General features: G+C 40.5%; 1 protein-coding gene across 7 annotated transcripts in view; it reads right to left on the bottom strand.

The window, feature by feature from the left end:
• The window catches only part of TSNARE1 (t-SNARE domain containing 1), a 509,528-nt gene that overhangs the window by 157,084 nt on the left and 326,812 nt on the right, over window positions 1-25,632 (bottom strand). For 6 of the 7 annotated variants that reach the window (XM_055799973.1, XM_055799972.1, XM_055799976.1 and 3 more), the window contains one exon: window positions 23,685-23,767. The exons of the other annotated variant lie outside the window; for it this stretch is intronic. In XM_055799973.1, coding sequence (XP_055655948.1) covers window positions 23,685-23,767 — 83 coding nt within the window. The remainder of the gene's footprint in view (window positions 1-23,684; window positions 23,768-25,632) is intronic. 7 annotated transcript variants of the gene reach the window in all.

Genomic DNA, 25,632 nt, shown 5'->3' with positions numbered 1-25,632 from the left:
ATTTTCCTATTTTGCATTAATGTTAGCATATAATAGAAACATCCAACTACTGTATGTGAGGCTGGGGGGACAAAGCCACATAGATTTAAGGAGCCTTGACAGAAAACCAGCACTCTACTTTTAAAGAGGAAAAAAGCAATGACTGAATTTACAGTTCTCAGAAACACAGCGGGGAAAATACATAATGCCATGACTGTACAAATTTATAAAAATCTGATCAACAGAATGACATTTGCAAGAATGCTGCCTTCAGGGGAGTTTAGAGTTGTTAAGGCCCATTGTAGTCTTTAATGAGATAGTTCCTTATAATTTAATTTTGGGGTGCATCAGATTAAGAGTGTAAGGACTTTGGGGAGGTGGTTGTTGATAGTCACAATAGGTGAAGTTCTGCTCTCACTGCCCTGAAGATACTGTTGGAGTAAGCACTGATTTCAGCACTTAGTCCATCTTTACTGTGGAAGATGCTGGAAATAAATTTGCACAGTGAAACAGTAACTTAAACCTCCTCCTCCTCTTTCTTCAGTCACCCTTTCTTCCAAGAATCCACTTTCAACAGGGCAAAAAAGGAGCAAAACAAAGCAAATGAACAAAGTATCCTTGTTATTTGGATGTATTCCAGACTGAAACTGGGAAACCAGAGACCAAAATTTACCTTTGTCCAGCTCTAAATATAACCATAGAAACCATCTGTAGTTTGGCTTGGTCACTAGATCTGGACACACAAGAGCAAACACCTCTTCAAACAAAGAGAAGGAAATTTTTTGAAGCTTGCCATTTCTGGACCATTCTCTGTTGGGAGGTGAGTTCAGCTGGAAATTGTCAGACTTTGTTTTTTAGATATGATTGTAAATGCAAATAAGCACAGGCAGATACAAATATGGAATTTGTGCGAGGAAATAAAGGAGCTGCAGGATAAAAGAGAAAGGAGGAATTGTTTCAATTGTATTAAGAGCCTGATTAATGCAATTAAAGAAACTATGTTTCAAGTTGCTTTACCTAAAGGCTCTTTCCCCTGAAGTACCATCCTTTAGCATACTAGATATAACATCAAGCTTTGCACTGGTAGTACAGTCTTTCTGTCCCACTTAATCCAGCAGTAATTAGGTCTTCTACGCTTTTCATAATTTGGGCTAAAGGATTTAGAAGTGCAGAATATGGGTATAGGTAGAATATGTCACAAGGCCAGATTTCTTCATTTAGGGAAAGAAATACCCCACATCATCAGTGTTCTTCTGTTTGGAGGCTGCAAAGCAAGCAGAAGAATAAATTTTAGAGAGTGCCAAAACAGGCTTGTGTTTGGTCTGCCAGAAAACCCTGAAATTTTTATGTTTTCCTGTTTTTGAAGAAAAGGAGGTATGTCCCTCTTGCCAGGAAGAGGAAGGAATATTTGCTGAGGCTTAAAAACAAGCCTCAAAAAGCCAAACTCTTGCCAGTGAATCATGGCCATGATAAGGATTAGTGTTGGTGGGCTGAAGGGGCAGCGGACACCTGGCCTGAGGAAGAGGAGGCAGCTGCCTGTTTTGCTCAGTGAAACACTCAGAAAAGTGTCAAGGGGAAATGTAGATTATTGTGTTCCATGATTTGCAAAGCCCATTGCTGAATTTTGGACTATGAAAAAATAAAGCAACTGTGCAAGCAGAGGGAATAATTCAGCCTTGATGAATCCTTTGTTCACCAAGACCAAGAAAACACCCAACATATATAAAAAGCACTTCCCCCATTTCTAATTCAGTTTGGCACTCTGGACGTTGTTTCGTAAAGGACATCCTTAATTCTTCATGGCTGTATGGAGGACTGGAAGCTCCCAAATTGTCCTTTCCTGTAAAAGTAAAACTGGGATTTCAAAGGTGAAACATACTGAATTTTGTATTACCACCTCTCAACTCTCCCTGGATATGGGGTAAACATCTGCAGAACTTCACAAAAGAAAGAATGTGAAATGTTGATTGTGAATGTGAGAAAAAAAGCTTAGGTGACGAAATTATATCAAGGAACTTCTTTCTGCCCAAGTGCTTCAAAAAGACACATTTTACAATTGATTCATCATGTTCATTCCTCAGTTTGAGGTAGATTTGAGAGTAAAAGCACAAAAGGAAGGCAGCTTTTCACCCTGAAAAGCAATTTTCTGTTTGGCTGGGGAAAAGGAAAGAGAAAAAAAACGAAAGGAAGTAAAGTGAGAAATTGAGAAAGCAAGCTATGTATAAGTTAAACCCAAGAGACCCCACAGACCTGGGAATGAAAAATTTTCAATGAACCACTGATGTGCTCTGATGGAGAATGCTACGGAGGAGAAAAAAAAAAACCCAAACAATAAACCAAACAAACAGGAGTGAGCTTCAGCAGAAGATTGGCTTGTTGTCAAGAGCAGCATCTGCTGCTGTGCAAACAGAACAAGAATTACAAGGGCTACCTCATAGTCAGTGCTTCTGGGTACCGGATACTCAACAGCTGAGGTCACGAAGACATCTTCCCCACAGGGTGTACTCTAATCATGGATTGTGTACACATGAATCTCACTGGATTATAATGCATTTGTCCAGAAAAGAGAATTTCATATAGGAATTGAATATATTTGTTAATTTAAGGCAACCTGAAAGTGTTGACAGCTGAGCAGAGGCAAAGATCTGCTGAAATGAAGAGCTACTAGTGTTAGCCATGCTCTCCTCCCCTATCCTGGAGATGATAGGGATGGCTAAACCTTTCAGGAAACAGATCTTGACTTACAACGATAGTGGCAATGCAAGAAATACAACAGGATTCAATAGTTGTGTGGATCAGTGGTTTTGGATTTGGGGAAGATCATCTACCACACTGCCTTAATTTGGCCATGTCTGCGTATCAACAACCAATCCTGTTTCACACAATGTATGTGGCAGGACAGTGTCCCATGCCACGATGCTGTTCTTCCTGCATTTGCTGCCTTCATATAAAACTGGCATGATGGACTTGCTTCTGTCATCTGCTTTAGTTTTGAGCATCAAAGGGCCACAGACTGACTTGCTTTGTATGCCAGAAAGTGAGTTTGGAGGGGACCATCCACACTTAGCAAACAAGTTCCACTACAGATGGAAGTCTTAGACTGGAAGAAAATATGGCCTGGGGAAGACAGGTTAATTGCCTATAAATAATAATAAAAAAGTCTTAAAAAAAAAAAAAGGGACATTTGTTTTATCAGTTAGTGAAGTCAAACCAAGTAGTATTAGACTAACATCATGGCAGGGAATATTTAATGCTTTACAAAAAATACTCTCAAAAAGCCATTCAAGCAATTGATCAGGCTGCCAGAGAGGAATGAAGAATAATTTTCACAGGCAGTATATAAAATTCTCATCTTTTTCTCTGAACCATGGAAAAAAAAATCAAATCCAACTAGCTAAAATGAAAAGAGAATTATATCAGCTAATATACTTGGGTACTGCTGAACCATTCCCAGCTTGAGGTGACCTGGAGGTTTCTCAGATGTTGGTGGAATGGGTGATGAGCTTTGCAACACAGTCTGCCTCAGCTGGCTGGAAGACAAACAGAGCATACACATGCATATTTATGGGAGGTAACTAATGCCTTTACCGTTCTCAAATCCAAAGTGTATAAGGTGGCCCAGTGCTTATTCTAAGCTTAGTCCTAAGTGACAGATACGTTAAGAAAACGATATATTGTCTGGATGCCTTTTGAATGCATCTAGGCAACAAATTCAACCCAATAATAACTGATTAAGCCTTATGGTTTGTTTTTTTTTTTTCCTTTTCACAAACTTTCAGGAAGATTGAAATTAAGTATTTTCAGTGATTGCAAGGAAACTGAGAAAAATGCAATGAATGTAGATACTGCTTTTGGTTAGAAGTGCTGTATCTTGACTGCCAGTCGCATCCAGTGTGGACAACCCACAGCAACACAGGAGCAGTATGAACTTCCCACCACTTGCCGCCTTTCGGGCGTAGATATCCATTTATCCATTTCCTCCCGTAGACTCTGCTCTGCTAGCAGTCACTGCCAGTGGAGACATCTACATTGGGAATGGTAACGTATTATGCCACCACAGCTCGATTCAGCAGAGCTTAATTGATGTGCAGCTTTTACCAGGTTGACATTTGATGTGCTTTCAAGTACTGGTACATTTTGTTAGCAAGGCATGAGGCCAGCGCCAGCTCAGCTGGCAGCAGGGTACAACTTCACTGCAAGCAAATTTACCTGTTGTGTTGGCAGACTTAATGAACCTGCAGCAAGCACTGTGCCACAGAGGTTAGGGTGCTTCGGGCCCTTGTGTGGAAGCACTTCTACATCATGTTGTTGTCTGTTGCATAGTTACAATCAAAGTCATCCAGACTTTGCAGGCTGTACAGCTACTTTGGTTGTTTCCTGATGCTGCTCTACCCCTGACATATCCCTCCCCATCTTTAACCCTGCTACTGGTAGGTTCAGCCATGTAAGAAGTTGGTGATGCCAAGGAATCTGTGGGAATCTTGGCTCTCAGTTGGATGAATCTAGGCTCAGTAAGAATTGATGCTTCAAGGGTTTTGTTCGTTGGTCCTCCTCTCCTTCTAGTAACAAGTAAGAGAGGAAGTGACATGACTGCAGCATGTCTTTGACAATCCCTACCTACAACGTCCAATTGTAGGTCCATTAAGGGGAAATGGACCTATAGTCCATTAAGGTGGAAGTGACCAATGCAAAGGGAAAGAAGATTGGCTACATTATTAAAACAGTAGGTGGGAAGACAAAGGTTCACAGATCATAAAGTCAAAAATACATCTTCCACCTTCTGGAGATGAGTCCTTCTTTCACTGCTCTCCAGCAGTACATCTGAAGTAATTTTTTATTTTTTTTTTTTTTGCCTTCTGGAGTTATTATGAGGAAAGGCTGCTGACTCCTTACCTGTTCCTTTGGCATTGGAACTGTATTTAGAAGACGAACCAGAAAAACCCCAGTCATGAGGCAAAGCTTTGCCATACCAGTTTATGCTGGTTTCTCACTCAAGAGCCATCTGTGGATGGTTACATGGTGGCCAATATTTTATCCATTTCTACAAACAAAACATGTACACCAGAATTTTATAATCTGCTTGCGAAGAGTCATTCAATAACCTCTTTCTATTGTTCAATCCTAATAAGCTTTGGATGCTAAAATGCAAGGGAGGCCAGAGAAAAGCAATAAAACAATACCCACACTGCCTGTCACTGAAAGCAATGCTGCTGAAGAAGACTGGGAATACATGTTGCAGAAGTGATCTAATTCCTGGTAGCCACTGGGTGTATATGGTAATGGTTATTGATGCAGCAGGCTGCTGTGCAACACAGCGTGCCATAGCCAGCAGACACTGCAGGCATTTCACTACAGTTCGGTTCAGCAAGGCAAACAGTTTTGGGGGTGAGAAAGCAGAAAGCATCCTTCACCTGGTCCAGAACAGCATTGTCAGAGTGCGGGACATACTGCTCTCTTTATACCAGATTATTTCTGGCCTAATTCTGTGACGATTCTCTGGATTCATGACAATGACACCAAGAGCAGAATCTGACTTTGTGGCTCTTTTGCCACATGGTGGAAAATACTCCAAGTAATTAAAGAGAAATGTAAATTAAAAAGAAGTAGGCCCTGATCTGCTAGAATTCGCCTCTCACCTCCTTCTGCTGCTTTATATTGCTCTGTGGTCAGATCATCTGCTGCCTGGTCTTGGGGATGCTGCTCTCATTTCCAAATCCTTGGACTTTCAGGTCTTTATTTCCTGCTGCTGATCCTCTGCTATGTTTAAACCTTCTCTAAGTGCAATACCCAGAAATTAATGTCCTCCCTGCCAACACAATTTGGTTTTATGCAAGCAGTACCTATATTCAGCATTCTTTGTCTCTCTAAAATGAGCTTCCAGGTAGGTATAAAAATGTTATCCCTCGCCTCCTCAGTCCTCCAGCCTACCTATTCCTAAAAAATGAACTCTATGAGCCCCTATAAATGGCAGCTAATCAATTAATGACTATCAAGTTTATGATCACAGTGGAAAAGATTCGTTCCCAATGCATTATTCGGGATTAGTTTCTATCACAGCTTAAGGGTCCAAGTAGCATCTCAGTCACCTCTTCATGCTGTCTCTGTTATCTCTTCTAGCACTGAAAAAAACCCCTGTCTTATTAAATCAAGAATTCCTTTAAGGCCATGAAAAAGTAACGCTAGTAGTAAAACAACTTTGCAATATCCTTACTGACCACACTGCAACTATTTCAAAACCTATGGGTACAAAACTTGTTTATTCTGTTTATAAATACATCTCAAAAAGTAAACCAGGAAAAAAAAAAATGCACTGAATCAAACAAGACCCCAAGGAGCACACAAAGTTAATCTCTGACTGGACCATCAAGAATAAAATTTAGGTATCTTGTGACTCCCAGCACAGCTGCCAGAGCTGGTGAACTGCACTGATATATCTGCATCCCTATGAACGCTGGACTCAACTTCCATAAAAATCATTCCAAGGCTAATGAAGTTTATGCTTCCCTAGGAGAATTTTTATTTTAATAGAGACCTGCAAGATACTCTTCTGGGCAAGCCAGAAGAGAGGGTGCCATCAAGGTGAGCTGGGGCAACACCCTCACTGGCGAGGGCTCAGTCCCACAGCACTCAAGCAAGAGTAGGGCAGGTCTAGTGACAGTAATCAGGGTCAGCTAAAGGTTCAGTGACCTTTAATCTCATCTGTAGAAATAAGGCAGATCCAAAGCCAAGCCAGAAAGTCAAACCGGTGAGTTGGGTCAGGTTCAGCATGGTATATGGCCAGGCAGAGCAGACCTATGACATGGCTCAGGGAAAGACCAAGAGCAAGGGACTGAGCTTCATTTTATCTCCCAAGCAAAGGAGTGCTGCTCCCACGGAGCCATCCCACAGCTCTTTCTCACAGCAGCGTAATAGAAGGATACAGAGCAGTGTGCATCATGGGTCACCCAGACCCCTGGAGCAAGGGGAAGATAGGCAGATAGTGTCAGTGCACTCAGGTTCCTGCAGAAACTTTGGCACAAAGCAGCTACCTCTATACTCATAACTCAAAAAGGAATGAGGCATGGCCAGCATGACAAATGCTGGCTTTCCATCACCCATACATGCTTTTTGATGCAGCTTTGTCCTATTATCCCAAAGAATGACCCAGGTTCAGCACAGCACATCCCAGTGATCATGCCTAACGGACAGTTTGGATGCTGTCACCTCCTTCCTGCATGGGAGATGTCTCTGCTCTTTGCAGAGGGGGTGGATGAGATGACCTTTAAAGGTCTCCTCCAACCCAAACTATTCTACAATTCTATGATTCCATAATTTAACCCTGGGGACATGACCAGGCCTTGGATCCACAGGACAGCCTCTGGCCTTATTTTACTCAGCAGGGTAGACGCATTCCCTGCTGAATTCTACCAGAACATTAATTTTCCCCTCTTCCAATAAATCCTCCTTATTTCCAGCCTGATGCTAATCAAACATAACCAGGACTCAGAAACCCAACAGTCTGTTAAAGTGAAATGTGATGATTATCTGTTACTCTTGAAGGCAAGTGCAATGCCAACCCAGCTCCCACACACCTCACCTTTCATGTCTGTGTGGCTTAACTACCTTATCCAAAGGACTACCGAGGACAAACGTTATAATTTTATTGACTCCTCTCCTGTGGAAATAATTTGGAGAATAAGCAGTGCTTGCAAACCAGGTCCAGGAGACCTGGAAGCCAGGTAGAAAATATTTGGATAAAATAAAATGATTTACAGGTTTTGTACCCAACAGCTGCTCTAACTAAAGTTGACAGAAAATGCTGAGTCTCATCACCTCTGTCAAATTAAATCAGTGATTTTGGTCCCTAAAGCAAGTGCCTAACAGGAACACAACTTTTTTGAGGGGAGGAGGCAAGGGAGGACGAGAGGATGAGAATGAAAATCAACGAATGATTCATAGCTGCAACATTTTCTGATTAGATAATGATGGCTTGTGATACAATATGAACATGTCCTGTTTACATTGCACCTTGCAGCATGATCTGACAGGCAACAGTAAAAGCAATTATAGAAACACCATTCCTGAAATATGTTTCACGAGATACTGTAACAGATATCCAGTGCTGGAGACTCTCAAAATCTCCCCAGAAAGTGTTTCAGTCTCCTTATCATTAGACAGCTTTTCTTAATATCTACCCTGATTCTTTCTTACTGCAGTTTAAGACTATTACTTCTTGTTCTTCCCATCTGTAATAAACAAAAAAGCAATTATTACTGTTTTCTTCTTTGCAGCCAACTTATGTACCAAGAGACTGTTATCTTCACCTCCATCTTTTCCTTTTTTAGCTTAACCAACTCTTTTTGTAATCTCTCCTCTACAGTCAGGCTGGCAAGCTTTCAGATCACTCCTACTGCTTTCCTGTAAACTCTCAGTAACTGACCCGTGCCTCACAGTGAGTGCCCAACACCAGACAGCACATTAAATTTTCCTAGTCTAATGTAATAAAGACTCACACCAAAGTCACATTAAAAAATATTTTTAAGGAACCTAAAGCACATGGTCTCAACCCAGACACCACCCATCACTGAAGTAAGAACTCAGACTCAAACAATAACGTGGCACAATAAACTGCCCTGCAATGGGATCTGTCCAACCAAGGGTGGATCATAATCCAGCTACATAAACACAAGCACGTGGCTATGGGATGCCCTGTGGTATATGACACATCCACATAGAGTTGAGTAATGTGGCACAGGCCAGGTTTGAGACTGTAACAGACCTCAAAGTCAGTGGGAGTTGATCACATCATTGATCCCATTCTCGAATAGACTTATACATGAATCATAATGCTTCCTAGACTGGTAGTGAATATGCAGGGTACCTAGACAACACATCCAGTGATGCATTCCTAAATTGGATACACCCAAAGTTAGTTGAGATGACTCCTATTCCATGCATCAACTGAGCTATAGTGAATTCTATCTTCATGTTCTTCGCTTGTGCCAAAGATACAGAGTACTTGGATTTTCTTTTGGTTAAGATGTAAGGAAACATGGCTAAGATGTGTCATCCTGCATCGCTGAAAGCTCAGCGGACGTCAGTGATTCTACTCAGAGCTGACATGCAGCTATTTGCCAAGCAGCAAGAGACCAGTTACAATGTTCAGGTTTGTGTTTTACACAACTATAACATGGGTAACTAAGCCACGCAAATAGTGAGCAAAAACTAACCTTAATTGTTTCTTCACTAGTTTCAGATATATTTAAATCTTGCACAGACACGGAGAAACATTGCTCAACATCAGCAGGATCTCAATCCCTGAGGTTAGATTACACAGATAACAGTATAAAATAAAATAGAAAAAAAAGTTTTAACACAAAAGAAAAGGGTATTCTGAAGCAGAAAGTTCATTCAAAATAACAAAAAATACTTATTATGGACTGTATTATTGGACAGGATAGTGTTGAGTTGATTTAGAACAAGAAGCAAGCAGAGATTTTGTTTCATGTCCATAGCTGCATGGTTGCACGTCCAACAATATTACTGAAGAAGAACTGGGAAAAAAAAAAAAAAAAAAAAAAAAAAAGAAACTTGAGTCTTTGAACCTGAAATGAAAGTAACTAGAAGGAACTTCATGGTACTACACTTCTGTCTACTTGACGGTTTCTTACATATTTCTCTGAAACATTTGTGTTCAGACCTATGCTATTGAACTTCAGATGTCTAATTCAGGAGCTCAGAATAGGAAGCCAGCTGTTCCACACTCCCTCTAAAAGCAACAGAGTGAAGCAGGCACCTTCAGACAATGGTTCAGCCCACATAACATCAAGATCACAGAATGCCTTGGAAAGATGGGATTTATAAATAAAGGCAGGAGGGTCTCATTTCGTTTTTCGATTCAGAGTCTTGGGGATGTATGCATTGCGTGCTTTCCCAGTAATAATAAAGAATTAAGCAAGGTATATTCAGTTATATGAATATATGGCATTTATATTCCTTTTAGGTCAAAGAAAGAGGAACTTGAAGAAAAATATGATCATGGCATATTTTTTTATATAAGTGTGATAGCTGAGATCAGTTGTTATTACATCCTTATACTGCTAAACATTCAATAATATACCCTTTCTCTTTTAAAGAGACAACTGGGAAGACAGTCAGGGAAAGGGAGATTATGAGTAGAATTTAAGATTACTTTGCTTAGACGAAAATAAACTCACCTGTATTAAATCAGCAAATATGACCTGCATAGTGAATCGAGCTCTATTCTACTTCCATTAATGACAATAAGTGTGCCTTTGATATCAGTGAAAGCCTGAAGTTACAGATTATTTCCTCTTCTTTAAACTACTTAAAAAAAATGTTTCAGGAGCAGAGTAATGCCCTCTGGGACAGACTCTAAAGAGTAAAGAAATACAAACAGAGTTTATTTTTTTTTTTTTATATGTTTCAGATCTGTGTAAGAAAAAAGTCTTTACAGTAAAAAGAACCAATGCAAGAATTGTTTCTCATAAACGGACAGCACTGTTCCTATAAAAATAAAAAAAAAATGATACATCGTCACTCACTAGGGAGAAAAAGCAAGCTATGGAGAATATACACAAGATGGACCCACTAAAAAAGGAGCTACTGCAGTATTGATTGTGACATAAAAACTGCTATTAATCTTTGACCCACTGTATAAATTGTTTCTTCTAAACAGTCACCTTAAAAAATGTAATAATCAAGTTGTGGTTTATGAAGAGGACCTGGTTCCTTTAGATGTTTCCTGGTCTACTAAAATCATTTCACAGAAGATCTTAATCACAATCTGCTCCACAAGTCAACCCAGTACCAGTCCAGGAAGGTATCTGGACAGCAGTAGTACAGCCTGGCATTAAAACTGTCTCCCTGCACGAGCACCAGTAACCCATCAGCCTCCCCAAAGTCTACTCAAGGCACTCTGCATTTTTTGTTGGCCTTTTCTGTTCCACTGGGCCCTCCAGGATGAGCTTCTATTGGACCAAAGAGAACTTTGATGTTTGTACCAGTAGAATATGAGAATGTTCACCTGGTGGTGGGCATCTAGCGTTTGCTTCTTAAACTTGGAGACCTCGTGTTTGTGGTGCTGAGTACTTTGGCACGAACACCTTTCAAAGACTGAGGAAGGGAGGAGGAAGACAAAACCAATCTGTGGTACTCCTAGCTCTTAACGCTTCCATCCCAGCTGGCAGAGACATCACAGTTGTCTTCAGAGGCACTCATGTGTAACAAAGCACTTTCCTTGCCTGTGTGTGTGGGGTCACAGTATCGGAACATGAATTCTCTATGTTTTAGCAACACAACAAGAAGCCCCCGGCAGCAGCGCACTGAAGGAGAAGTGCTTTCCTTGTCATCATACTTGTGAACTCTGGACAAGCATTCAGGAGCTTTGTTTCTCCTTGCACTTTTTCTGGATAAAAATGTCTTTACATGTTGCACACTGTGCACTAAAGGGATTGCTTTGTCTTTGGAGCACATACTTGGAGAGAGTTTGATGATGGACTTTCACCAGAACCTAGAAATAATTTAATGAAATGCATGTGGTTTCCTGATGTTGACCAAAGATTAGTTAGATACAGTACACAGGAACACAGAAAAAGATATGCTGGTGCCGATGTTAATTACTGATGGCCTCTGTAGGACCATCAATAAGAAGACAAGCCATGACAACTGGTTGTACTAGGTTGTAATTTTAGCAAAAAAGGTGTTAAAATCTTAATTCCAGAAAACCGCACACATTTACACTACCTGAGCATCAACTTTAGAGGCTAAAACTAGCCCAGGGTTAGATTTTCTACATACACCAAAACAATCTTTATAGACATCAGAAGACTCATGCTGCTAGAAGTCTGAGCAGAACCAGGCAAATGGTACCTTCCATATTCAGGAGAAGATTTTCATTTGGACGAATGTCTGAAACAAGCTTCTCCCCATTTACCAAGAACGATAATAAGACTTATCAAGTGCAACCTCAATCTCCTACATTTTTAAATTATTTGAATTGCACGGAGATCACTGATGTAAGTTTTCATTACATCAGTGTTAATTGTAATATAGGAAGTAAGCCTACAGAATGTGTTAGCTAATGATTTGTCTATCAAGAAATACAAACAACAGTAATGATAAAGACACTATTGTAGAGCCTACTAAGAGAGAATTAATAACTGGTTTACTTGGCAGGACTGCCTGCATTTATGACTACCTAGGAGTATTTGTGGGACACATTGGACAGTACCGTTTCTAGGGAAAAAATTTTAAGAGGTCCATGAAATTATTTTATCCTGTAGCGAAAAAGCTTAACTGTCACAAAAGCACTAGGGCCTTAATGAATATGTATGACCTATGTCTCTTTTGGCCACATATGTTTCCGGTTCTTCATAGGTTTCATAGCCTAATTCAATAGGCTCTACATATATCCCTCTCTTTGCCTGAATGAATTGCAAAAAAGGAAGCAACTGCACCAAACCCAATTAAATATTAACTTCCTACAAAACAAGGGCAAGGCCCATCTGAATGTTTTCAAGCTTCCTCTGTTTTAACAGTCTACAAAGTAGCTGCCAGTCTTTTGTTGACCAGAGGGTCCACAGGGAGTCTACAGCTCCAACTTTGCTCTTCTGTTAGATAACAGAAATCTACAGCAAGCTGTCTCTGTGTCAGACAATCTGTGTCCAAAATATCTGCTTTATGTTAGACAAGATTTACAAATATGTCTAAGTCACTGATTTTTAGCTTGTTATGTCCCAGGTTTTTTTTTTTTTGGTTTTTTTTTTTTTAAAAAGTCAATTGTAGGATTTTCACTGTAAGTTTCTCTAATTAGTAACTAATGTTTACTATATTATGATCAACAGCCAAGAGGTAAAATTAGTTCTCCTGATGCTTTCTAACTATCAAGCATAATTAAAAGAACTGGCACACTTGATGTTAGAGTCCAATAAAAATATGATGAATAATATTTAGCATTATTTTTTCCCCTCAAACTTCTGTACAACTATTAGCATATAACTATGTACTGGGTGTCTCTGTCCAGGAATTGACACGAATCTTCTGTGGGAAGAGGCCATGGGCTGCCCTGTGCTTGACACAGCCAGTTCCATTCCTTTAAACCTGACAGTTCAGCCAACTTTCCACCCAAGCTTTTTCCCCACTTACCACCAAGTCTGTATCTAAACCACTTCAGCTGCATGTATCCTTACCGGACACACTACACATCCACACATATACTGTGGCATATGAAGGCACAGATCTCATGTGAGATCTTTTACTGTATATACAAGTGCTGGTGATACATAATCCTTTACCCACCCAAGTTCCACCCTGGAACATGCCTACACGCAGCAAAGCCCCTTTGCAGCCAGCTCACACTCCACCGAGCTGTTTACTCCCTCCATGCTCACCTGAGGAGCTCTCTTCTTCCCAGATCAGGATTTAAGCTGTGGGGGGCTTTGGGCAGCCCCTCATTGAGAGGCTTTGGGCAGCCCCTCATTGCAGACAGGTGTGCACAGAACTGGTTTGCAGGTGAGCTCAGAGAGCCAGACTGAGTGCTAATTGCTTCCTCACTACATTTGAAGGCATCATCACTCTGCAACCTGGCACCCAGACAGTGAACAAAACCTTTTCATTATTTTCACACCCAGGGCTTGGAAGCAAGCAGGAGAAGCCTGCAGAGATTTCAGAAAGAGCCCTTAGCATACACTTTAATGTCTAAGCTTTTATTTTAGTCATGGTAGAACCACTCAACTCCCCCCATAAAGACATGGGAGTGTATCACATAGCTCCAAAGTACACATTCACTGGGAGGCCAGCTGAATCTTCTTCCAGTCTCTATTGACTGCATTGAGTTGGCCACACACAAGTATCCAGTGCCATTTGAGATGACCTCCAGCTGCAAGCCCAGGAGCCCACAGGTTTCCTGTAGCAGGGACTACTCATATCTGCCAGCCTTACATGTCTATTTAGGATTCCCAAGTGCATCTCAAATGGCCCTAGATGCTTGTTTAGTGCAACTGAATTGTACCATCTGTATCCACCAGACACAAATGGGAATTTAGACACTCAAATCAGATGTAGGTCCCTGCAGAGCAGACAGGTGTCTTTACTTCAAACTAAACCCAGCCAAGCTTACTCCTTTAGCTGTTAAGGGAAGCACTGATACATGTCATATTATTGTGGAACAGGTCTAGACATTAAAAACAGATTTTCTGAGGCCTACATCCACTCACTGTGCCATCTGATTTAAAAAGCCAGTGAGAGCTATGCTTGGTCACCATACTGCGTGTGAGAACATGATGAGGAAGCCTATCACTCACAGAAATGCACATACACATCAACTCAGTCAGGAATACAGGAATGGCTGAATACTCCAAAGACTGGGCTGAGCTGCCCAGCCTGAACTCATAACAGTGATGTAGAACAAACTGAAGAGACAGCAGAGCTGACCACGCAAAAACAAGCTATGGCCTAGCAGCGGCAGCTCTTTTCCTATAATCTTCCAAATAAGGACAATCCTTCTGTGATATAATTGTAGAAAATGTTTCTCTGAAGACCAGGAAGTCAAGCCTTTCTTATCACTTTTGTCTAAAGAAATCCTTTATCCTCAGAATGAAAGGTATGCAATTACTTTTTCGAAGTAAAGAGAAAACCCATTTTGTCCCACTGATCTCCATGCTTTTAATTCTTCATTCCAAAATGTCTTCAAGAGCTTTGGGTGTTGCTGAAGTCAGATTTAGTGAGAGTATAATTCACTCTCTTTTATCCTCTCGAACATAAGTTGTACTTAACAATTCCTGTTCTCCACTTCTGATAGTGCCAGGCCATGACCTGATAGCTGTACAACAAATGTGTCCTACCAGGCCTGTGATTTCTTTCAGGAATATGGAAAAGACCTTTGATTAAAGTGCTTCAGGTTCTATCAAAATGGAAAGAAAAGCAATTTAATCTTCTGTAACTTCTTTCTCCCTACATGTAATTTTCCCTTCATGATCAATATAGTTATTAAAACACAATAAAGGCATAAGAATTTACTTTCTCAGCTACTTCAGACTGTTCGAGATGCCCCAGGTTCCCTGTAACATTTAAACAGAGCTGGCAGAGGTGACTTGTGATTTTGGGAGGCACAACAGACTTCCGCAGGGGAAGCCAGAAACACAGCAGGATTCTTCACTCAGCACAAAGGGATACTAAATATTTATTTTTAGGCAAAGAAATCAAACCCTAGCTGCCTAGTAGTTAAGCACTTTTTTGAAGGTACTTGTCTATCAGCATGAAGGCAAGATGTTCACCTACAGGGCACTCCTCATCACAGACTAAGGCACTATATCTAAGAGAAGCAGGATGAACCATCTTCCAGAGGTATGTGCAAAGGAAGCTGAGCTTGTGGTACTAGCTGCCTAAATTTTAAGTACCAAGTCAGATGAGATAACACTACACTGACTATGGGTCCCTGCACTGTCCCTATGATAAAGATGAGCTGATAAACTGATGCTTACGACAATCAAATAAAAGATCAAGGCACAGAAATCAGAATATAACTCCCCATACTAGAATTCAACTATTAGTTTCACTGTGTCTTTGCAAACCAAGGTGGCATCTTTACTGAAATTTATTGTCAAAACTCAGTGAAATACCTCACGAATGGTGGCACTGTTTGGATAGTGCCCCCATGCCAGAAAGGAGTCACTCAGAAAGCGAACCACAAAACACTGCTACCTGCATGTGCAGATTTCCAGCAGAGGTTTCCAGAATGAACACTGACCAAGCTTGACCATTTTGCTACTTGATGAAATCTGACAAGCTCACAGCCCAGCATAATACCTCTTCAGGCTATACAGCTGTGACTCAAACTGGGATACTTAGTTTCTGCTCCTGGTTTTCATGGATCCAGGTTAGCTATACGTTTCCAGTGCTAATATTCCTAACTTCCTGGTATTCCTAGCCCATTAAGAGGCAAGTTTAATACCATTTCTCCAAGTTTTGACCTTTGGGCAATGCAATTGATTACATATGCCGCCACTGGGCACAAGGATAACTCTAAGTGTGGTTTTCCACTCGGTAACCAAGGATTTCTATTCACTTCTCTGTTAAATGAGGCCATTAAGAGAAATGTATCTCACTAGTTTATGCTGCTGTCAGCAAGGGAAAATTGCTTTTTAATCTCTGACCCTCAAAATGAAATTGTACCCTGGAAAGAGATTTTATTAAACAAATGAAATAGAAAAACAGAAGAGAGTATGTGATTTCCTTCTGGCATCTCTGAATTGTCACAGATCAGACTTGTTTGGCTTTCACACACAAAATCCTTGCCTGTGAAACACTGGATCCAAACCATCATGAATAATTTAACCAATATTCCCACAACTTGCCTTAATACAGTCCCAGGGCTGCATGACAAGGTGAACAACTGGTAAAGGCTACAGGTTACCCGCTTATCTCACCAGCCAAAGCAGCTTCATTAGGAATGCCTCAGCACTAAATTTGCTCCTAACCCTTCTGTCATATCCTTCCCTTCTCCTCCACTCTTGCCTTTTCCATTTCCTCCTTGAGTGATTTGTGCTTAAATAAAAAGTGAGCTCACTATAGAAAAAAGTTAGGGTTTTTTTTCCCTTCCTAAAATCCTACTGGGCACGGTTTATAACAAAAGAACGATTAAGCTACCACCTGGCGGAGTCGACTTTCTCTTTTTGATGGTACAAATGCAGAGCTGTTCAGCTGTGATCACAAATAACCTGAAAGATTTTACCTTCACATGCAAGAGCACCTACCTTCATGACTTCCAAAGCTCTAAAAAAATCCCTTACCCAATAAATATTTGATCACAGATCTATTATTTACAGAAAACAAAGATAGGTTTAAATAAATGTTATTGCTCACACCTCACTGAGGTTAAGTTGCTGCATTCATGCAGCTCATTTATCACTTGGACTGCCACTGACTTGAACACCATTTCCTATGGTAAGCAGCTGTTTTGTAAATGGGCTGCATTACAATACAGTAAAAACCCACGCACAAACAGAAGTTGCTTCAAAATAAAACGCTTTTAAATCTGAAACCTCAGCCTGTCTTTCACAGGGAGCAAGTGAAGCAAGGAAAAAAGGAAGTGTAAGTTTTATCCCAACGACCTGCTGCTGCTGCTATTGCTGCCTGTTTGTTGAGGGAACATAAAGGGTGAACAAATTGAATTGTTTGAAACACTGCTCTCACTCACTGGCCACAGCAGGTTGCCAAGCCAAAAGGATCCTGAAAGTAGGGGCAGGCACACAGCAATGAGTTGCTTGAAGGCTCTGTAGCAATACAGACCATGTGGGAGCATATCTGACAGGTGATCCAGGCAAACATCCCTATGTGGAAGGTTTTGAGCAAGCTGGTCCAGCAAATTAGCAGGATCATTATAAGGGAATGGAGTGTTCGAGGCAGCAGTGTTGCTGACAGCCATGCATCAACAGGGGAGGACTGAGAGACTGGAGTTGAGAGTGAAAATGAAAAGTTATGGCTTAATGGGAGAGGGAAGGAGAAGAAGGAAAACAAGTACTATGGAGGAGAAATTGCTTTGAAGTTGATGAAATCAGTTCTTAGTGGGAAGCCCAGGCAGAGATTTCAGAATGGAGCTGGTGTGAAAGTGTTGCTGCAGGCTGAGAAACAGAAAGTAGAAAGGGACTGCAAATTGGTTGGGGTTTGAGAGATTCAGGCAATTTGGGGAGGACTTCTTTTACTAACTGAAGATCATGGCATGGAATCATGAGGACTCTGGATGGCAGCAAAGTTTCCTTCTGCTGCTGAAGAGGGGGATTAAGGCTCAGTCATGTTTTTACACAGTCACTTCAGTAATGGCTTTTGCTTGGAGTCCTTACAGAGCTTCGAGCTCCTATTGCAGCTTTACTTCAGCTCCCATCACTTTCACAGGCAGAAATAGCCAAAAGAAAGAATAGCTTCATAATCCCCCAAATAAAACTTCCAAGTGATAATTACCCAAAGAAGCAGCAAACTCAGCCACACTCTCACTGGTGACAGACACAGCTAAGCAGCAGAAACATGAGGTTGATTGTATACACTGAATCTTATAGTTCGCAGTAGGCTGCCATTACATCTCAGTCATGAATCTGCCTTACGAGCATTTAGCCTCTTCTCGTCCTAGGAGATTAAGTAGTTACAAAGCTGTGTTTGCATCGAGATTTCAACCATGCCAGTCCACCACAGCTTCACAGCATGCTGAGTGGCTGTGGCAGGAGATGTCAGGGTGCAATCCCATCATATTATGGTGCTAACTGACTGTACACAGTAGTTTTAAAATGATTAGCTTTAAGCAACTTAATGGCAGCTTGTCAGCATCTTTGGGCATACCCATAGGGAAGAGGAGAAGACAATCTTCATTACCATAGTATTTATAAGGAGCAACTGCTTTAAGAGGCTGGCATGACAGGAAATTTCAAAGACTCTGAGAAGGTGATTTTTGAAACTCAAATATTTGTTTTTGTGCTTTTTTTTTTAAAAAAAAAAAACAAAAAAACAAACCAATGAGATGTTTGTGCAAAAGTGGAAGCCAGTTCTTTATTAGTGGTCCCCAGGCAGTAAGATCTCTTTGCAAATGTCACAGATTTACAAGGCTTTTTTCCTTAAAGCTCCAGCCTTCAAAGTGCCCCTCTGTGTATTGCTGAAAGCTAGACCCAGGAATTGCTTCTTTGCAGGAAAAAAAACTCATTGTTCTTAGACTACACAAGTGGGTCACTGAACTATTGCTGGCCTTTATGATGCCAGTGAATCCAAATTAGCTTGACTTCCACAGAGGATACAGGGAAGCAAAGCAACCTGCATTAATCAGGGCAACACAAGCAGCTCTTCCAAAACAAATTAGCTTCAACAGTCAGCACACAGAGTCCTTCAGTCAGTGCGGCCAAGCTGAATTTAGGCCAAAACTTCGCGTCAAAAAGAGTAACTGGTTTAATATGTATCCGCAGAGTCTGCATTTGTTTCTTTTTCTTCCTCTCAATCCATCTGCAGGAAGCTATGAACAAACCAAGCAAAGTAAAACTGCTCATCTCACCGCCGCCAGTGCCTCTCTGTGATGTCCAGCCCACCTAAGCTAATCTCAAAGGCAGGTATTGAGGCCATCAGGTGTCTACATCTCCCCTTTTTTTTTCCAATAAAGGGATGGGTGATAGGCATAGGAATAACGTTCCCTTGAAAATGTTTGTGACGTAATTGCTGTCATTTGGATTTTAATACACAAAGGAGAGAATAGACATGGCCGGAGAGGCAGTCACCAGATCTATGTCAGACATCTCCTGTGAGATGAGACAAGTTGCATGCTGGAAGCAATTCCTCCTCCTGGCTGGTACGAAGGGAGTTCAGACACAGATATACATGTCTCCACCAAACACACTCACATTTGTTCCAATAAATCCCTATCTTCCAGCGAGCAGTTTGACCCATGTTAAAACCATTTTCTCCAGGGACATTTCAGGAGACAAATCTGGGCCATTGGTATCAGATGGCAAGGGTTATTATTTCTGCTTTAGGTCTGAGAGATAGGAGACCCTCACAGAAAAAAAGAGACCCTGAAGCAAGTTTACTGCAGGAGATTACTTCTTCTGGCTTCTCTCTGCCAGACTTGTTTGACTCTCAGTTGGTTTTTAAACTTGAATTTTCTAGTGAGAAGCAGGGCAGTAAAGTAAAACTGTCAAGTTTCTGTGACCAAGAGCAGTTTCATGTGGAAACAGGCCTCTGTTCCTCTGCTCTTGGTACCAATATCCAACATTTATGCTTTCATCTGCATTTTGACGCTGCATGTTCCTACAGATAATGCAGTGGCCCAGCTTAACTGTTACCTATAGTAAAAATAAGTTTAAGAACAAACAATTCTTCTGTAATGATAATAATTTAAAATGAGAGGGAAAATCCACTAATAATTAAAAAAAAAACAAAAACAAAAACAACACCAAAACTACTTCTTTCAAAGCTCTGACAGCTCCCACTAAACCTTTCACACCTATGGGATGTACCCTTTTTGCTCGTGATTAATTACAAGTTCACCTACCACATTCTCTGTTGCAGCACAGATAAAGCAAGTACCTCGCACCCAGTATAAATCAAGCAGCGCTCAAATCAGAACATATACAATGATTTACAACAGCAGGGAAAATTTATGGAAATAAAGTGAATATGACATAAGAAAAACTTTTTCTGCATCATGGATAGGCATAATGGGTATTGCTACTTTTCTATATAGTCCACAGGGTCTCTGCAATATCTGACCAACACGGAGTCCCTAGTGAATTTACATGGTGAAGCAGGGAAGTGCAACTGTTGGGGAGTGAAGCCCACAGCTGAGAAGACAGACTACAGGCAATAATGACTACAGGCAATAATGTGGCTGGCTGCCAATGATGGTAACCAGCATGGACCCAGGGACCTCCTATGGCATCTAAAGACCAAGAGCATAATGATAAACTGAGAATATGTGTTTTTCTGACCTGTCTGATTCTGCCTCTTGTAACAACAGTACCCAACCCTTTTGCTGAGACAACCTGCCTCATGTAAGATGGAGAAACACAACGGCTGGAATTTTCATTTTCTGTTTTGCCTCTATGGTGACCAGCAGAGTTACACCTATGTCATGATGTGACCTCCATGTACATGTGCATTGAAAAGGGGGAAGATGTGCAGGCCCATGGGACAGGAGATGGCCGATGGCCGGGAAAAGAGAGGAGGGAAGCAGAATCATTTGCACAGCCACCTATCGCTCCCTTCCCCAGGCTGAGAGCAGGGGCTGGCTGCGGGCTGCACTGACCCACCCCACAGCCTTGTGTAGCTGGAAAGGTGGTGACCATGACCTAACTTACCATGTGTTTCCATCACATGTTCTTTATTACCCTTGTATGGTTTTGTGAGGGGCAAGTTGTTTATTTGTTTGGGTTGTGGTTATTTTGGGGTTTTTTGGAGGTTTTTTTTTTTCTTTGTGGATTGGTGAAGAGTTTAAATGGGGGAGATGAGAATTCACACAAAGTAATAAAACACTACTGTTCGCACACACATCTCAAGATGAAGGAGAACCCTAAAAAATGCAGAGGAAAGAGCTCAGCAAGAAGATATTTACATTTGTTTAAACATTTATATCATTTCAGGGAAACGAAATGCCTTATTTTGTACTAGTTAAAGAAAAGTTATTTACTGATGCTTTGCTATGTTAATGTACAAGTTGGGACTGGTGCTCCAAGTTGTATTGCTGCATTGCATTATATGCAAACATTATGTTAAATAACCAGTCATTTAATCTTCATTCCTGACAGAATTCTGTTCATTAACGTCTACAGTAGGTCTTAAACTTGAATGTGTCAGCGATGTTGGCATTTCTGATTTCTCAATTTACGTATACATTTGTCGATATAAAAGTACTATGTACACATACACATATTTACGTACATATATACATATAAATAGGAAGAAATAACAAATGTACGTAAGTCAGTCCACATCTACAGGACAATCAGGCTGTACTAGAGGCTGTAGGTAACAGCCAAATACATTAATAAATTGGCAGTTTAACAAAGGAAGGAAAACTACTCAGTAACATTTTAAACAGTCTGTGCTTTTGATCTCTGAACAGAAGAGTAGAGAGGAAATTTAAAGTATGCAAAACTATGGCAGCTTGAAAGCAGTTCACCCACAAAGATACCTGGCTGAACATTCTCCCAAACCCATCCTAGATATTTCTGAAGCAGTCAAAACCAGACATACAAGCTGAAAGAGTGACCTATATGTGCACTGCATTAACCGTATGTATGCAAGTGGCACCAACATTGCTTCCTACAAAAGCCCTTGAGGGCTGCGTGATCAGGACTCTTCCTGTCACATTATGGAGAAAATGTCCTCTCTGATGTAAGATGAGCAGATATCACAGCACATAACCAAGATGATGCCATTTGACAAAGCCCAAACAGCGGGCCAGCAATCGAAGTCACAAAAACTTCACCTCATTTTGTGCCCATATCTCAGGGAACCTCGTGAAAGCGGTGACAGATAGCAAGCTGGGGTTGCATGCATTTGTCTAGGGATCATCATCCAGCAACATACAGGGTAGCTACCTGTCCTCCACAGGCCATCTGGGTTGCACATTTTCCTTGGCCGCAGAATTTTTCTGGTATTTGTCTATAAAGGCTTGTTTCAAGGGCAAGGGAGACTCCAAAGTGTTTTCCCATGAATACCAGTTAGTACACGTTTATGCCCTTAGCAGTGGTTGACTGGCTATAGCTTCATCTTGATCAACATATTTGAAGAATAAAGGACCTCCTAACTGGGCAGGCTATTTCAGCAGCTCCTGCTGGCTGAAGAAAGCAGATCCTTTACACTGTGCTGCATTCATTTTCTGCCTGACTACTCTTTGACCTTCTTAGCCAAAATTGTCATTAGCTCATTTGCAGCTTTGTGATAGGCTCTACTGTCAAGTATTAAATTTATTCTAGCCTCATTTTAGACTTCATGCAGTAAAAACGCAACAGGCTATTTTAAAAGCAAATGCGGCATTACATGCAGGGTGACACACACTGTTTTGAACAGGTATACTTTTAAAACCAAAACAGAGGTGAAGACCATACTTAGGTATCAAAGTTCTACAAAAATTGTTCCTATTACCCACAATCAGCAAAGTAGGTTTCACCAGAAAATGAGCTGTAGATAATTTAAAAATCATATTAATCCTGTTCAGTGGAATAAAATGTCTGTGGCACTTACTCCTTTGATCTAAAGTCCTGCCCCAGACCTTCAGAATTCATTGTGTCCAAGAAACAACAAGGAGGCACTGTGTCTATTCACACAGAACTCAGCTACAGTTTGTCACAAGGCTCCAGATACATGAAACTCACTTCAGACTTCAACAAACCAATTCACAACTGAGATAAAAAGGAAACTAACAGCTTTTCTTCTGTCAATCCAGTGCAAGCAATAACAATTTTTTTCTTTGTTCACTTCGCCCTCCCCTGCCCCTTCATCCCTAGAAAGCACTGATTTTAACCATTGAAAAGTTCTCTCTGGTCAAGCTATTTTCACAAAGATTAATATGTGTGTGTGTGTGTGTGTTTTATTCTTGCTCCAACGTAGACAAAGAAAAAAAAGAAAACAACCCAACACTCAACACCAAAACCCTACCCTCAAATTGCCTTTAAAAAGTGCTGAGCACCATTCCCATAGCCATTATTCACCAACCACATCATGTCTTTTGACAACTCAGTTGCTTTTGAAAAGCACTGTTGCCTGATTATAGGGAAATACTCCAATAAGAAGCACATATACACTTAAATGATGCACTTTTCATGATGTCTTTCCAAGAACAACAGTAGCTAATTGTTGAGTCTCCTACTGGGAAATGTCTTTTTAATATGCAGATCTCTTAATGACTACTCTAATGCAAACTGTCAATGCTACAGTAATTTAATCATATATATATGATTAATTATATTTAATTTTAATTAAATTAAATTAAATTATATATATAATATAATATATATTATACTATATATAATATAATATAATAAAATTATAATATAATATAATATAATATAAAAAATTAAATATAATTTTCTTATATATATATAAGAAAAAAGTTTAGCTCTTAGAGTATGCTTTATCATCTTTCCAGGTAGCACAAATCCAACACAGCCGCCAAGTGTTGTCTTTAAATACTATTACTCAATGTATCTGTAGGGTTTTTTAGACCCACTTACTTGGTGCTGACTGGCTTTTGCCAACTGCTCATTGGCTGATTCTACATTAGAAGATGCAGTCTCAATGTTGGCTTCAATACTATCTGCAAATTAAGATAATAGAAGATAATTACAGGGTAAAAATGTAAAACAAAGAGTTTATACCAACAGCAACTTACTCGTGGGAATAAAGAGATGAGCATCCTCTTTTTCAGAAGCTGTAGTACTACAGGGAAATAGGAACACCACCCATTTTGATGAACAACTAATCCGTCAGAGGCAGTATGGCTGACAGGTCTCTGTGTGTCCCCAGATTGGATGGAATTTAGCAGCTCATCCCATTCCCAGTGAAGCCAGTGGGAAGACTCCAATGGGAAGACTGATAGGAATTCAAAGGAAAACAGCTCAAGACTGGCAAATTCACTAGATTAAACTACAGATGGGACATGGCAGACTGTATCTGAAACAATCTCATTATTAGAGCTCAGGGATAAGGTTCATCTGAGCACATGTGGGTTATTGACCACCCCCAGGTGTCTGTACTGGAGCAAGTCACCAAGGACACTATCACAGTCAACAGAGAGCAAGTCCGTATTGTACAGTTCATCCCACTATACTGTTGCCTGCTGCCAATCAGATTAGATGAATAACAACCTAAACTTCTGGGTCACATTTCCAAGCTTCAAGGGAGGTCTGTACAGCTGGCTCTGACAGATTGATAGACATTGCTGGTACCTCAAATTAAGGGAAAAGTATCTCAGCCGAGATTGCTAGCTCTGATGTTGGGGGAAGTTGAAGGAACCATGAGGAATTAAAATGTGACTAGAAAAGAAAGGTAATCAGCTACACATTGCAGCTGGCAGCCCACCCCCCACCCCTCCACTTCATCCAAGACAAGTATTAAATTTGACTCCAGGGCTGTGCTTAGAAAGCACGGCACCTATGGTATAAAACCTGCAAATAGGGATTTCTGTTTCTAGCAGAAATCTTAGAAATCTTGACCAGCTTGTCCCCTAAGAGATATGCAGTCAATAATTTCTGGCCACAACAGAAGGGTGTATCCACTTGGTCTGCTTCTGTGTGTTTTTGAGTAGATACACCATGGATTATATGAAAATGGTCAGGAGGAACTCAACCACAGCAAGAAATCTGAGAATAAGGTTCCAGGGGTTTCTGTAATCCTTGATAAAATTAATGCAAATTTTTCAACTGATGGTATTAGGAGTTAGATTAAGACATACTACAAAATTTTTAAGTAATGTATCCTTTTGTATTTGAAGGAAAAAACATTAATTATTCTAGCCACTTTCATGATGGGTAGAGAAACGAGGGTTTAGAGATAAACTGTGGAAAGTGGTTGTGTTCAGGTTTTGCCATTTTTCAGTGAAGTGTTGCACATCTGTTAATGCAATTTTGCATTTCTGATACCGCCACTTCAAAACAAAGGAAAAGAGCAAAGAAACCACAAATCAATAGAACCATGCAATAAACAAACTTGAGCTTAACATTTGGGAACCTCTTAAAATACTTATATTACACCTGGGAGACATGGTCTTCCATTCCTTTTATTTTAGATTATGTATGCTGGACTACATAAGAAAAAACCTACCTGGCTGGCACTTTTATAGATTGATATAGCATAATTTTACTGTCTATATCCAATGATTCTCAAACCATTTTTATTAAGACATAACACCATGGACCTCAGTTGGCATAGCTGACTTCTGCCCAATTGCTTTCCTTGCATTCACGACTCAGCAGGAAGAGACAGATCAAAAGGTTTCTAAGGAACTCAACCTCTGTCTATAAAGAAATATTAAATTTTCTTCTACAGAGCCTTAGAAGAGTTCCAACCGCATACATGCACACATCAGCATGACAGCCTTGAAGAGTTTACTTCCAGCATTGCCTGGAGCTGAAGGCATTCCTGGGAAAGTGTAAGATTTTTTTCTTTTTGATACCAGTAGAA

The sequence above is a fragment of the Falco peregrinus genome, chromosome 3 (genome assembly GCF_023634155.1).
Source record: "Falco peregrinus isolate bFalPer1 chromosome 3, bFalPer1.pri, whole genome shotgun sequence".
In the NCBI taxonomy this organism is placed as follows: Eukaryota; Metazoa; Chordata; class Aves; order Falconiformes; family Falconidae; genus Falco; species Falco peregrinus.
Note: the sequence above shows the minus strand (reverse complement) of the source record. Positions and strands in the feature narration are given on the sequence as shown.